This window comes from Prionailurus viverrinus, chromosome E1 (genome assembly GCF_022837055.1).
Source record: "Prionailurus viverrinus isolate Anna chromosome E1, UM_Priviv_1.0, whole genome shotgun sequence".
In the NCBI taxonomy this organism is placed as follows: domain Eukaryota; kingdom Metazoa; phylum Chordata; class Mammalia; order Carnivora; family Felidae; genus Prionailurus; species Prionailurus viverrinus.
Window position 1 is genome coordinate 44,263,933 of NC_062574.1, and position 13,834 is coordinate 44,277,766.

General features: G+C 40.0%; 1 protein-coding gene across 1 annotated transcript in view; it reads left to right on the forward strand.

Annotated features, from left to right (window-relative positions):
- Positions 1-11,421, forward strand: part of LOC125151220 (uncharacterized) — a 63,229-nt gene extending 51,808 nt beyond the window's left edge. The window contains exons 4-7 of the mRNA XM_047831847.1: positions 3,496-3,632; positions 4,079-4,216; positions 7,979-8,057; positions 11,210-11,421. Coding sequence (XP_047687803.1) covers positions 3,496-3,632; positions 4,079-4,216; positions 7,979-8,057; positions 11,210-11,421 — 566 coding nt within the window. The remainder of the gene's footprint in view (positions 1-3,495; positions 3,633-4,078; positions 4,217-7,978; positions 8,058-11,209) is intronic.
- The last annotated feature ends 2,413 nt before the right edge of the window (positions 11,422-13,834 follow it).

Genomic DNA, 13,834 nt, shown 5'->3' on the forward strand with positions numbered 1-13,834 from the left:
TAGTCAGAGGAAGGCCTAAATAAAAGAAAGCTAGCCCCTCCATGAGTAAGGGGGAACTTCTCCTGCCTGACTAGTTTACCTAAGATATCATTTCACTCCTGCCTTTAGACTCAGCTGACATATTGGTTCATCTGGGATTTCTAGCCTGCGAGTGTTCAGAATGGAGCATGGCTGGCTCTTCTGGACCTCCAGTTCAGATCCAGTTCACTGGATACCTATCTCGGGACTCAGAAGCCCCTATAAATAATCTCATGAGCTAATTCCAATCAATTCTAGCATATACACATACTGCTCCGTGTTTCTCTGGAGAACCCTGGCTAGTACAGTCAGGTTCTAGTCAAATAAGTGCAGGATCTTAGGTGATTCAGTGAACTCTCTCAGGCTCCTTTTCTCCTCTTTCATGGGGAAAAAAAATGATCAAATGCCTCCCAGTGCTAATGAGATGATTAAAAAAAAAGAACAAAAAAAGATAAATTGCAAGGAGATCCCAGAAGTATACATCATACACACACTCATCACTAAGAAAATTAGTCTTATGGTTTCATCCAGCAGAACCTACCAATCTTTCAGTTTTGACTGAAAATAGGAGACTTACCTCTCCAACATTAACAATGTAGAGCTGTTTGCTGGCTTTAACCATTGAAATCTTTCTTATTCCTTCTAAAAACTAGTCCCTTTGATTAAAGCAATGGGAAGGTCATTCATAAACATATTCTGACAGTAAGTAAAACACAGGTGCTTAGCATAAAATAATTGAATGTAGAGCTGTCTCCATTCAGAGAAAAATGGGACCTAAGATATTTTGGGAGGACAGACCCTCTTTTTAAATTGCATTCCAACTCTCAAATGATTATAAAAAGGGGCACAATTTACCACTGTAAGTAAAGTCTTCATTTCCTAGTTCAAATTTCTGGTGGACATAAGATTAAGCTCGACATTTTGAAAACCATTTACATTAGATTTGATTTATACAATTATACATCCATGCCACATCCTACCCTAACACAATACCGGGTACAGTTAATAATTTCCCATTTAATAACTGCGTCAGTGAGTGAGTGACTAGAAAGCAATATTGTGTATCTGTAGAGAATACAAACTTTGAATCAAATGGACTGGAGTCCTGCCTTCAGAAATTCCTTAGTATATGACGTTGAGAAAATTACTCAACCTCTTCAATGGTCAAATAGAGTGGTTTTGTTTTAAGGAATCAATATATTGCCTGCTGTGCACTTAGCAATATGCTTGGCAGCACATACTAAGTCTTCAGCAAATACTAGCACTGAGTATGAGGATGGTCATCTATAAATTGATCAGAGGTAAGACTGTTCTAGATTCTACCTACTTCCTACTCAAGGAGAATAACCCCCTTCTCAAATTGTTGTTCTTTCTTTCCACATAAAGGAATGAGAACAGAGAAGGGAAAGCAAAAGAAAGAAATAAGGGAAAAGCTAGAAGGTGCAGCTCTAGACAGAAATAGTAGCACTTCACTGTTTGTGTTTTGAAACGAAACACTACTATTCAACAAAAAAACAGGAGTTTCCATTATGAGAATATGCTTTATTTTCTGAGTGCTAACCTTCCCCATGATTGTTCTTTTCAGACTCAGAGTTTACTACCATTTCCCAAAGGGGCTCCCAGAAGAGCATTCTAAAAGTTACATTTTATCATGTCCCTCATCTGCCCAAAATCCTGCTGGCTTCACATCCAATTTAGAGTAAACCCCAAAGTCCTTGGCTTCCTCACTGTGCCTCCAGCATGCCTTTGGCTGGCTATTCCCTTTGCGTAATGCTCTTCCCCTAGAAGATCATATGTCTTTCTCCCTCACCTAATCCCAGGCCCCTGCTCAAATGTTCCTTTATCAGAAATATCTTCCCTAGTCAGAACCCCCCCACACCATCAGCCTCTATTCTATTATCCGGTGTCATGCTTCACCATAGCTCCTATTGCCACTATAGGTTTATTTGGTTCTATATGTCATTACTTCCTGTCCCTCCCCGCCAATGCCACCAGAATGTCAGCTCTGTGAGAGCAGAGACAGCATAGAGTTTACTGTTCCTACATATAAAGTCTCAACAAATGACTGGTATACAATTAGCACTCAAACATACTGTTGAATATACAAATGAATGGGACTAAGGAAGAAAAAGACGGAGGAAGGTAGACAGGGTGGGAAGAAAAGTGAGAGGGAGGGACAGTTATTCATGACCAGAGGATCAGCTTATTGAAAAGGATTTCACCCGATAAAATATACTGGTTATTGTGTCTTAAAATGAAGAAAAAATGGGACACCTGGTGGCTCAGTTGGTTAAGCATCCGACCCTTGATTTCAACTCAGGTCATGATCTCCAGGTTCTCTACACTGACACAGTGGAGCTCATTTGGGATTCTCTTTCTCTGTCTCAAAATAAATAAATAAACTTTTAAAAAATAATAAGAAAAATACAATGAGGAAAAAAATCATCACAAGAAATTTAAGGAAAGCAGTCAGGGTGGCTAATGAAACAGAGAAGAGAAAGAAGGGAATGATAACTAATATATATTTTGCCTTATCTCCTTCTCGTCTTTATGCTTTTGAGGTGGAAGGTAAAGATATGCTAGGAGTCCAGTACTTATCACAATATTATGAAATAACATTCCAGAAAGCAGCTCAGGTTTTCCTATCCTACAGATAATATAAGAAGGTGGAAGACATGAACGAGGAGAGATGGATTTTGCATTTCCTTATAAACAACTTTAACTTTTCTAGACTATATTCTATGGCAGATACAATGCTGAGTGATTGCATATACAATCCTAAATTCAGTTTTCACAATGACACTCTGAAAAAGATATTATAATAACTATTTACTGTTGAAGAAACAGAAGCCCAGAGAAGTAAGTGATTTATCTCAAGGTCACACTGCTGTTTAAGTGGCAGAATGTTTGGGCCAGGCCCATGGATTTTCCTGCAACCTCCTGCTGCCTAAATGGATATAGCAGATGTTACTTCTTAGACAACATGTCCACGAGCCTTAGACATTCACAAACAAATCTGTATTTGTTGCCAACCCCCTCGGAAGCTTACAAGAGACAAAATATATGGACCACTTCTTCTACGTTATAGCATCCTCTAGAGAGGTTACGAGCAACCAAACAAACCAAAAAGTCTATTGGACACTTTGAGGGTCTTCTCAGCTTTTAGGCCAGATCAGAACTCCTCTAATTGGCCACTTCCTCTCTGTTCTCCTGAGAGCTCCAAATTGGATTAATATCTTATCTGATCTGTAAGTGCTTTTTCGTCTTTGTGAGCAAACTTATCCAGGTTTCCCCAGCTTGAAGGCTGCCAATCTCTTGGTGAAGTCAAAGCAGTAACTTTCTTATTCTGTTACTAGCTCCACTGGGTTAACTCAGATTAGGAAAAATTATCACCTTGTTTTTAAAGAACTCTGATTTCATAGGGGCCATTGTTATGCTAGTTTCAGGAGTTCTGTCCTCTGAGGTCATGAAATACAGTAGCTACAAGAGGTGGAAACGATGGATTAGAAGAGAAAAATGAGATCTCCCTCCTCTTCCTCCTCATTAATATCTCCAAAGATCTTGGAGCCCTTGCCAAAAATGTGACTGAGACCTCACATGGGTTTTCAAATCAGGTTCAATGTTTGCTTAAGTTACATGGCAATCTTATCAGTTTGATTGCATATACCCATTGGAGTTCAGCTTGATTTTAGGTTTCTAAAGTTGACTTGGTAATTTCTAATAGATGTCAAATATTACAAAGGTTCAGATGTGAAGCCAAACATATTTGGGCTGCAAGTTTTTGGAAAGCTGGAACTGACTCTCTTGAGAGCTTTCCAGTAGGGATGGGCTAGTGTTTCTTTGCCAAGTTTAGAACCAAATCCAAATCTAAGAGGTTTAGAGCTCAGCCTTGGCTGGAATCTTCTGGAAGTTGAGGGGGAGTTGTTTTATTTTCCTCTAATTTAGCAAGCTTTCAGAATTATGTCCCAAGGGAACTGTGTATAGATATTCAGTGGCTCTGAGAAAAACTCCCTTAAGTGACTGTGATTTTTAATGTTTTTATGTTTTTGATCTTACACAGGCAAATGCATCTGCATTTCTTATTTTTCACTGTCTTCATGTGATTGACTGGGTTCTATCATTGAAGAAAACTCACCTCTGTACAAGCCTTAGGAGACAATTTCTTCTCCCCCGCCCCCCTGCCCCACTAAAGTTAAAGGTAAATCACTCCTCCAGGACAAATGGTTTGTGCCCAAAATTAATACATCCAAGAAAGCAAAAGTTGTTCCTTGGCTCCAGGGGAATTATACAAATATCATTTTGTCTGGGCCCCACTCTCTTCCTGTTTATGGAGAAGCTGTCATAGGGAGAGCTGAACCGATTAATGGAATGAATGAATGAATGGTAGAAAGCAAGGAGTGGCCCCTATAGACTGGACAGGACCTGTATAGAAAACGGAGAGGGCTGGGAATCAGGGGACCCAGATTAAAGTCCCAGTTCAGCCACTCAATCATTCTGATCTCCCATTCACAAGTTATTTAATTGCTGATCTTGCTTGTAAAGGGGGAAAAACAATATCTGCTGTATTTACCTTGAGGGAAGATGATATATATGAAAGTATTACATAATGTAAACATGCAAATAGACAAAATTCTGGGAACTGTAAAAAAGTGCTTACCCTGAATTTTGTAATCTGCATCCATTTTAGAGAATATGAAATACGATCTGCTTAGACAACCCAATGTCATTATAGTCCTTTAACATGATGCAGTTTTTAAGGAACAGAATTACTGACAACTATGGAAAGCTTTAAAAAAATCTCCTTCCCAAATGGAACTCTCTGAGTTTCCTTCCCCCCACCAAAAAGATCTCCTTTAAAAGAAAGAGTCTGGAAAAGACCACTGATGAGGACTGCCCCAAACTGGCAATGAGCAAGGCCTCACTCTTCTTACTCAGGACCAATTAATATTCATGTAGACCCAACCTTGAAGGGATTTAGCCCCAGCATTTCATAAAACTGAAGCAATCCATCATCTAAAAGGGCAAAGAGGCAAAATTTCTGAGCACTTTTCCTCAAACTCCATCAGAGAATATAAGCTCACGTTACTTCCCCTCCCCAAGCCTTTCCTTCTTTATGAAGTGAGACTATTGTGGGCAACCGTGGTCTTGTAATGCATTTTTGGCGGGCCAAGGCAATACCATGGCTTCAGAAATTCTCTTTAGTAGAAGTTGGCCAGTGTTCTATTGTTTGCATCTGGGACATGGCCAGTAGAGTTCGGACATCTGCCCACTGTGTTAGCTCCTTGGGCGCCAGTGGGCTGAAGCTCATTATTCCACTGGGAATTATGCCTCTATTCTTGAAAAAGGGAGTGACTCACCAACAGCCCTCTATCACATCTGACATTTGGAGGACGAAAATCTCTTTTGAGTTCCAAGTTTAGTTGTGAGTGAGTTTCTTATTCTGACCAAGCTGATCCATAAAGGTACTGCCTGACCAAGCTTGTGTTTGGTCATCACACTGGAGTTGCTATTTAGTAGGAAATTGGGGAATTCATTTCTAGACATGCTTACGATTGTGCCAATCCAAATGGTCAGCCCCCTCTGGCTGTAAAGCCAGAAGATAAAAAGAGAAAACAGTTGCTACAAGAGGCAGTGGGGTAATGCTGGTGTGGTATAAGAAGGTGACAGATTTCTCAGTCCTTGCAGTAATTCCGCTCTTTCCCTGTCGCTTTCTTTTTAATCTTATTGTAACCGATTTCTAGTCCTTTGAGAATCTCAGTAAACATACATACTCTAGTTCCCTATTTCTGTCATTAGCTAATTATGGCGCATTGGAAAAGTAAACCTAAGGTTCAGTATCTATGCCTCAAAAATGAGGACTGTATCAGTGTTTGCCTTACAGAACGGCAAAGCTTTAAATACTTAGCACAAGAGCATGGTGCCTAAGAAGTGCTCAGTAAATGTTAGAGCTAAAAATGATGATGGTCCTTACAAACAGCTTTTAGCACAGTATTTAGCATGCAACAATGACTGGATACATCATAAGAAGTATTAAAATTACTACATTATTATTTGTTCTAAGTGAAGGGTGAGAGGAATCCAGTTGGCTTCTTTCCTCGGGTCTATTCACAGATTTTTTTCCCGTGGGGTCAACACATGGCTTTTGCCAGACCAGAAACTGAGGCTTGGTCTTGAAATACCATCATCTCTGCTATTCTAAGACCTTGCTCCCTAGTACCTGCCTCCCAACATTTTAGTTCTTTAAGGGGTTCCAACCTGGCCTTCATGGCTAACAATAGCCAATAACTTCCAGGAAAACAAAGAGCAGGATATTGAGGTCTTCTGGCCTTTGCAACAAAGAACAGCTGGATCCAATTCAGAGCCTTAACTGAAGAAAGAAAGAATAATGGACAGCCTTCCACTGGTCATGCGTCAGCCACTACAGGCTGTGTCTCTACCACCTGCAGGAACAGATTCAGATGGAGCATTTTTATTAAGGAAAATCTTCCTCCAGATCACAAGCAATGACCCAGTGAGAAACCAAACTTGTAGGGAACTGGTTGACAATACCATCCTAGGATGTTGCAGCAAGGAGTGGCCTTTCGAGTGGAGAGTTCTAGTTTCAAATGTTGACTGCCCCCCTTGGGCAGCTTTATTTATCCTTTCTGTGCTTCAGGTTCCTCATTTCACATAAAGAGGAGGGATATAATAATTACATAACACTTCAGAAGGCTGCTGAGATTTAAATGAGATCTTGTTTGTTACAGCACAGGCCACAGCCTGCGGTAAGTAGTAAGTGTCCAATACTCGTCAACATGGGTTAGTTCCCCTCCTCTTTCTCAAAGCTTTCCTGAATGTGTCGGGTGAGTACAATGGTGGCAAATATACAGTGGATGCTAAGTAAATGGCACTTTCCTAAAAAACAGTGAGGAGCCCTGAGGCCTATGCCCCTGGGAGTGTTAGTCCAGTGCAGAGTGCAGTGGGTGGCTGGAAACCAGCAAGACAGCGTCAGCTCTGAGCTTCTCGAGGCCCATTGTTCCCCCACTCCAGGTTGCAAATTACTGCCATGGCCTGCTTATTATTACTTCGACTCCTCCTTCTTCTTCCACATTTCACTGGCTCGCTTGCCTGCCCTTGAGCGTCTCAGGGAAGCCCTTCCAACACCCTCCAGGGAGTCTGCAACACAGCCCAGATGCTCTCAAAGATTAGAAATACTTTTAAGTCTAGTCTAAAAAAATAGTCCTATCCTTTGTCTCAGGCCATTATTTCTACTCTTACCAATTTTGGAGGATGCAATTTCCCATTCTTCATTTATAATATTTTGCTCAGGGTATTTATAGATTGTCAGCCTATATATCAAGTCCCCTGCTTGATTACACCATATAAATTCAGTCCTATTTATAAGCCGAAGCACTACTACTAGAATAGGAATTAAATACATTTCTGGTTTTGGAGGCAAACAAAAGTCATTTTCTAACTCAGTGTCTCTCTGGATGAAACATTAGCCTTAACCTATGAATTAGAATTTTTGTGTCGCAAAAATCACCTCATTTTGGAGGCAAGAAAGGTAAAGCACTTTCCTCAAGTGATACTGTCCTGCTAATGGCAGAATCAAGACTTGCACCCATGTAGCCTGATTCTCCGGTCAGGTGTCTCTTCACTGTCCTAGGATATCTGATCTGGTCATTCAAAATTTAAACTCCTCTGCATCCTATGTAAGTCCTTTGGTATATGGGTGCCATATACATGCCCAGGGGACTTTTTCCCACTCTCAGGAATGACTTGCCTCACCTGTCTACCTGGAAAATAAACTCATCCTCCAATGTCTAGCTCAATTTTTTTTTCCACAACTGTCCCGAACATCCTCTGAAAAAATCAGTTTCTCCTTCACCTGTATGCTAATAGAGTTTTGCATATGTCTCATTTGTAGAGCACATTGCATTGAATTATAGTTCTTTGTTTATCTTTGCCTCTCCACCAGGCTGTGAATTTTTCAAGCTTAGGAATTATATTTTATTCATCCTCGTATCCAGAGTTCTCCAAAGAGTTTCCAACACATGGTAAGCCTTGACACCTGCCCCATCTTTTTGTTTCTGCTTTTATTCTGTTTGTTTGCAGATGATAATTTTCATGTTAGTGGCTTTAGGGAATAATAATGACTTATATAGAGTATAACTATTTGCTTTTGACCAACATCTAAATATGTCTGAACTACTGTGGATATCTTGGACTTCTAGGAACTACAGGTACTACTACTACTAATAATAATTGGAAAACTTTGCCTGGAGGATTGGGTAACTTTGTGCAAAGAAACTGAGAGAAAGTTCACAAAATCAAAGCACTAAATAGAATAGCCAAAGGCTTCTCCTTTATGTTTTAAGGTAGCATAATTTGCTAATCTTTAAAGAGTCTAGAATGATCTAGAGGCGCCTGGGTGTCTGACTTCAGCTCACGTCAGGTGGGTTCAAGCCCCGCATTGGGCTCTCTGCTGTCAGCACAGAGCCTGCTTCAGATCCTCTCCCTAGCCCCCTCTCACCCCTCCCTGACTCGTACACATGCGCTCCCACACTCTTTCTCTCTCAAAAATAAATATTTAAAAAAATATAAAAAATAAAAAGCCCAGAATGTTCTACCTTTGACAAAAAGCAAAACAAACAAGCAAAAAATAAATAAATAAATAAATAAATGAAAGAAAGAAAGAGAGGAAGAAAGAAAATTTAAGATGACATATATGCCAAAGTTTTAACGTCAAAGAGATTAAAATTAAACTGTAGCAAAATAAAAACTTGCTGTTTTGGAAAGTAGATAGTAACTCCAGTATACAAACCTCTAGTGACTTAAAATTGAGTCTTTTATCCCAAAATGGCAATGAAGTCTCCAACTGTAATTAAAATGGAATTCTTTAAAAAGTAATCTGAACTCTAAAGTATACCCCATCCTTGGGAGATATCATGGATTTCTCAACTGTGCAAATTATTCTTTAATATGTTCTACTCCAGTTTGCAGCAGAAATACAACACTTAGCAAGTGGCCCAGAAGCTGTGAAACACTAATGCTGAATGACCAAGACTGCCCCCTAAATATTACCTCTATAGGCAAATTCTTACTTATGAGACCCTGCGGGGAGTCAGTCCACCCACCGCCACTCCCCATAACCCTCTCCTGTTCCCTGGGACTAAAAGAGCGATGACTTCGAGCGTATTCAGTTTCCAGTGTGGCTTGCCCTGGGATTATACCAGATTGATATTCGGAGCCATATTTGGTTATTCTTGGCACCAGACAACCACAGTTTCTACCAATCAGGTTATGGCGTGCTATAATGGGAAGTCATAACACATTTAATAAAGCGGAAAACCAAAAAAAAAGGAAAAAAGTTCTAATGCATGGACGACATATAACTTAACAGTAATAAAGGAAGCAAGACAGGCTTCAGGCATGTATTTTGTCTTAAGAGCAGAGCACAAACACCACTCAACACAAACTAGAAAGACAAAGCAGAACAGAATCCTGATATGTTGAAATCAGCCAGAGTCAGAAGCTATGAAGGTAAAAGTTATTTGACACAAATGCCACTGTTTAGATTTCTTAAAGTTCTGTGTGAACTTATCTTACCTTAGAGACTGAGGAGAAGGAAGAGAAGTATCAGCTCATGTATAGAATGTCCCACAGATCACAGTAATGACTCTCTCAGCTGGAAACAGAAATAAAAGTCATATCGATGGTGTTAGTGTTAGATGATGCATGTGTGTTTGTCCAAACTCCGTGAAGAATTTCAAATGGCTTGATCCTAATCACCAATTCCTGGCCAGAAACACACTTTCCTTCAAACACATCTAGTCTATTTTTTTTTTTCTTTTTTCCTCAACACCTCCCCTAACCTTACCAAAAAGAAATATTTTATTTTGATTTTGTTCTCTCCTCTTCTTGCTATTTGGCATAATTATAAGTCACATAAATAATGACCTGTATTGGCTACTGGGCCCAGTGGAGTTAAGAGGACAAAACAAAGGGAATGTGTTAACATGACTCTTGGAAAGAGCACAACCGAAATGCATGGTTTAGCATCTGACTGGAAACTGAATCTTAGCTCTTCACTTGACTTCTTTATGCCTCACTGTAAGATGAGAATTATAAAAATCAGTATTTCAGTTTATGGTAGCTAGCTCACTGCCTGACAGACAGTTGGCACAGACACACATAATTTTGTATTCTACCATCACAAACTTGTTTATAAATATATTATTTTTCTATTTCGTATGTACATACTTTTATGTACTTATACATATATTTGCTGTGACATGCAATTGTTATTATATTTATCTCCAATTATGCATTAAGCAATGAGATAGCACGAATTAGGAAATAAGCAGAAAACAAGATTCAAATGAGGTTCTTCCTCTTCTGTAAGTTATAATCGGGAGGTTGGGCAGGGAGTATTCAATTCAACAAAAAAAATTCCAAAATAGTTGACAAGACAGGCCAGTTTCCCCTGGACAGTCCTGATTTATGTGTGTTGTCTCAGCATACTTATTAATAGCTCCCTCTTTGGGAAGAGTGTCCTGACTTGATCAATTAAATGCTCACACACTAATGGCCACATGTGGTAAGATAAACCTGAGAGAAGGAAAACGTCCTCAAGGGCACCCGAGCCAGGATAAAGCTTGCTAGGGTTAGGCAAGATCTAGGCTGATGAGGGGAAGTAGCCATGTGAAGAATAAACCAGAAGCATGGCAGGAACCACCAATTTCAGAAGGATATTCTCTCTCTCCCTCTCCCGCTCTCTCTGCCCCTCCCCTGCTCGCTCGCGCTCGCTCGCTCTCTCTCCCTCTCTCTCTCTCAAAAATAAATAAACTTAAAAGAAGAAGGAGGACAGAGCAGTGAGTGCAAAGATAAAAGCACAAGGGTCTATGAAGAATAGGAGAAAAATTGAAAAACAGAGGGATTATGCAGTTCCAAGGAGAAAATTGTAAAGGATGGCACCAGATAGATCGGTAGTTATCAGCTCTTATGAGTTCAGACGGTTTGGACCAGTCTATTCTAAAAGTAACACAAAGGAAGAAGGTGTTCTGTTTACTTGAATGGGAGGCTCTGCCATGAATGTGGGAAACTGCAGGCATAGAAAATAAAGCGCCTGTTTCATTTGGAAGCCCTTGGGGGACTGTTTATTTTACAACAAAGTAGTATCACTTTGTTTGTGGCCTCCTTCTTCCAGACGGTAGACGGGATCTGGCTAAGAACCCCAAAGCATGCAGCATCCATTTCACCGCTGAGTTTACATTTCAGCAGAACAATTCCAGAATGAATCATTGCACGCACAGGTTGTTGGTTATGCCCGGTTTGAAGCCCATTTTCAAAGCTCTTTTCTACTTTGTGTTCAAGGCTAAGTTTGCAGAGATTTATGTGGAGATTTCTTATTCTTCTTGAAAAATATAAAATCTTTCACCAGAGTATTTTTCTCACTCAGTGAGGCAGTGCTGGGCCTCCTTGTTGTTATTCTCCGTAAGACCTTTTCAACTTCCACTCAAATCTCTAGCATTTTTACTTAAGAAAGGAAGGGAGTAGTTGAGAAAAGAAAAATAAGCCCCCGACATGATCTAAAATGGGATGGGAAGTGAATGCATCCCTTTCAAACCAGCAGAATGTGAGAGAGAAAGCAGTAACTCAAGGGGACAAAACGGTGTGCCATCAAATAGGGAACTGATTTTAGGAGGATTCGATTTCTCAAAATCCCCTACTGCTAAGACCCAGCCTAATGCGCAGTAGGGTCTGAGGAATGGGTAGGTGCCTTCAGTGATGACAGTAGCTCAACACTGGGAAATAAACCTCATTAAAGAACGATTTTGATCAAACATTATATATTCAAAAGGATGTGGCACCCAGTTTACAAAGAGAGGATTTCATGACAAAAGGAATCTGGGGAATGAGCAGGTGATGAACTCAAACCAGGCTCTTCCACTTACATGCCTTGTGGCCTTGGACAAGTATCTTAAGCTCTCTGAGCCTCAGGTTCTTCATACGTACAAGGGGGAAATAACAGTACCTGCCTTGGAGGATTGTTATTAGGATGAAATACGTATAAAGTACATAGAGTAATCCCTGACACAGAATAATTGCTTTTTCCCCATTTTTTTTCATGTTTATTTATGTTTGAGAGAAAGAGAGAGGGAGAGGAGGGAGGGGGAGAGGGAGACAGAATCCGAAGCAGGCCCCAGGGACCAAGCCATCAGCACAGAGCCTGATGCAGGGCTCAAACGCACAAACCACGAGACCATGACCTGAGCCGAAGTTGGACGCTTAACCGACTGAGCCACCCAGGTGTCCCAGAATAAGTGCTTTATAATGACAACAGTAATAGCAAAAACCTACCAATAATTACTACTGTAAAATTTCTGTAAATCTAAAGTTTATGTTTCTATGAAATTATTTCGACTCCGGCTATGTTTCTTCCACCTCCTTCAAATCTTCCTAAAACCAAGAAGAATGTGTAATGCTTAGAGCAAAAACTACCAATTCAAAATTTGTAAACAAAACAACTCGTGCTATGCTTTCTAAATTTCTGGTAATACACCTACACATACACCAAGTCCCTTAGTGATAAGAATATTTGCCCAGGTGAAGATGGTAAGGCCAGACATTATGGGGAGCTAGGCAGGGTCAGAGTTTATCTTTATAACTCTTTGTCTCGGTTTATAGAAAAGGAAAGGTCCCAGCTTCCAGACAGCCATGAAAACAAAATAAACAGGCATGTAAATGAGATGTGTTTTGGATGTGGGTTTGTATATATTGGCAGGAAGAGCAGTGAAACTTTGACTCTACTTTCTTATTCTTTCTTCTGTCCCCCTCGGTGCCAAAGGAGTTATTTTTAAAAGCATGGGTTCGTGTTTTTGATCATAATGTTATGGCAAAAGGGGAGATGACCTTTACATTTAGTTAGTGGCTGTTATGCAATCAGCAGGCCCTACATGGCAGCACTTGACATCTGGTCACCAATAATTTGGGTATTCTACAGCTCTTTCATTTGCCCTCACAATTAAACAGACCTCAGCAAGCCCGAACGTGGTAAGATAGTAATTTATTCCTTCGTTCATTAAAAGAATATATATTCCCTACCAAGTTCTACCAAAGCATCTTCCAAAGCCCAGTCTGGTATGGAATAATATGCAGAGTGTATGCAAGTGTGCTAAATCTCTACCAACACGTGCAGAGGCATTAATCCAACTCTGTGCACCAGGACTGAGACAGAACTTAACAGCTAAGAGCACTTCTATGTAAAACCCAAAGGATAAAGAGACGACCTACAGAAGCAGCCACGTGAGATACAATTCCATAGGAGACCTGGGTTTGTAATTCAGCAGGTTCATATCAACGAGAAGAGACTGAATGTCATGATTTATATAGCGTCCTAAATCCTTCAGCATGTCAATTCTTAGTTTTGACCACTCTGTAGGGGTTAAGTTCTGGGACAATTTTCCTAGAGAGAAGAATGATAATTTCTGGCAAATAACAACAAATGCTGACTTTGTACATTTTATGCACTATTTTTTTTTTCCTGGAGAAAGGGAAAAGTAAAAACTAAATTACTTCTGTGGCCTAATATTTTTTTCAGCCCTTACCTGAGAGACCAATGAAAGCATTGTCTGTATTATTCCAAAATGTTGACAGAAAACTGATTCAGTAAATGTTCAAATAGTTTTCTTTATACAGAACTGAACAACTTGGAAAAATCTCACTATGCCACCAACTAAATTTCTCTATTTTCTTTGGATATTTGGCGATGGATGGTCTAAGACCACATTAAAACATATTCACATAAAACCTGTACTCAGGGAAAAAGAAT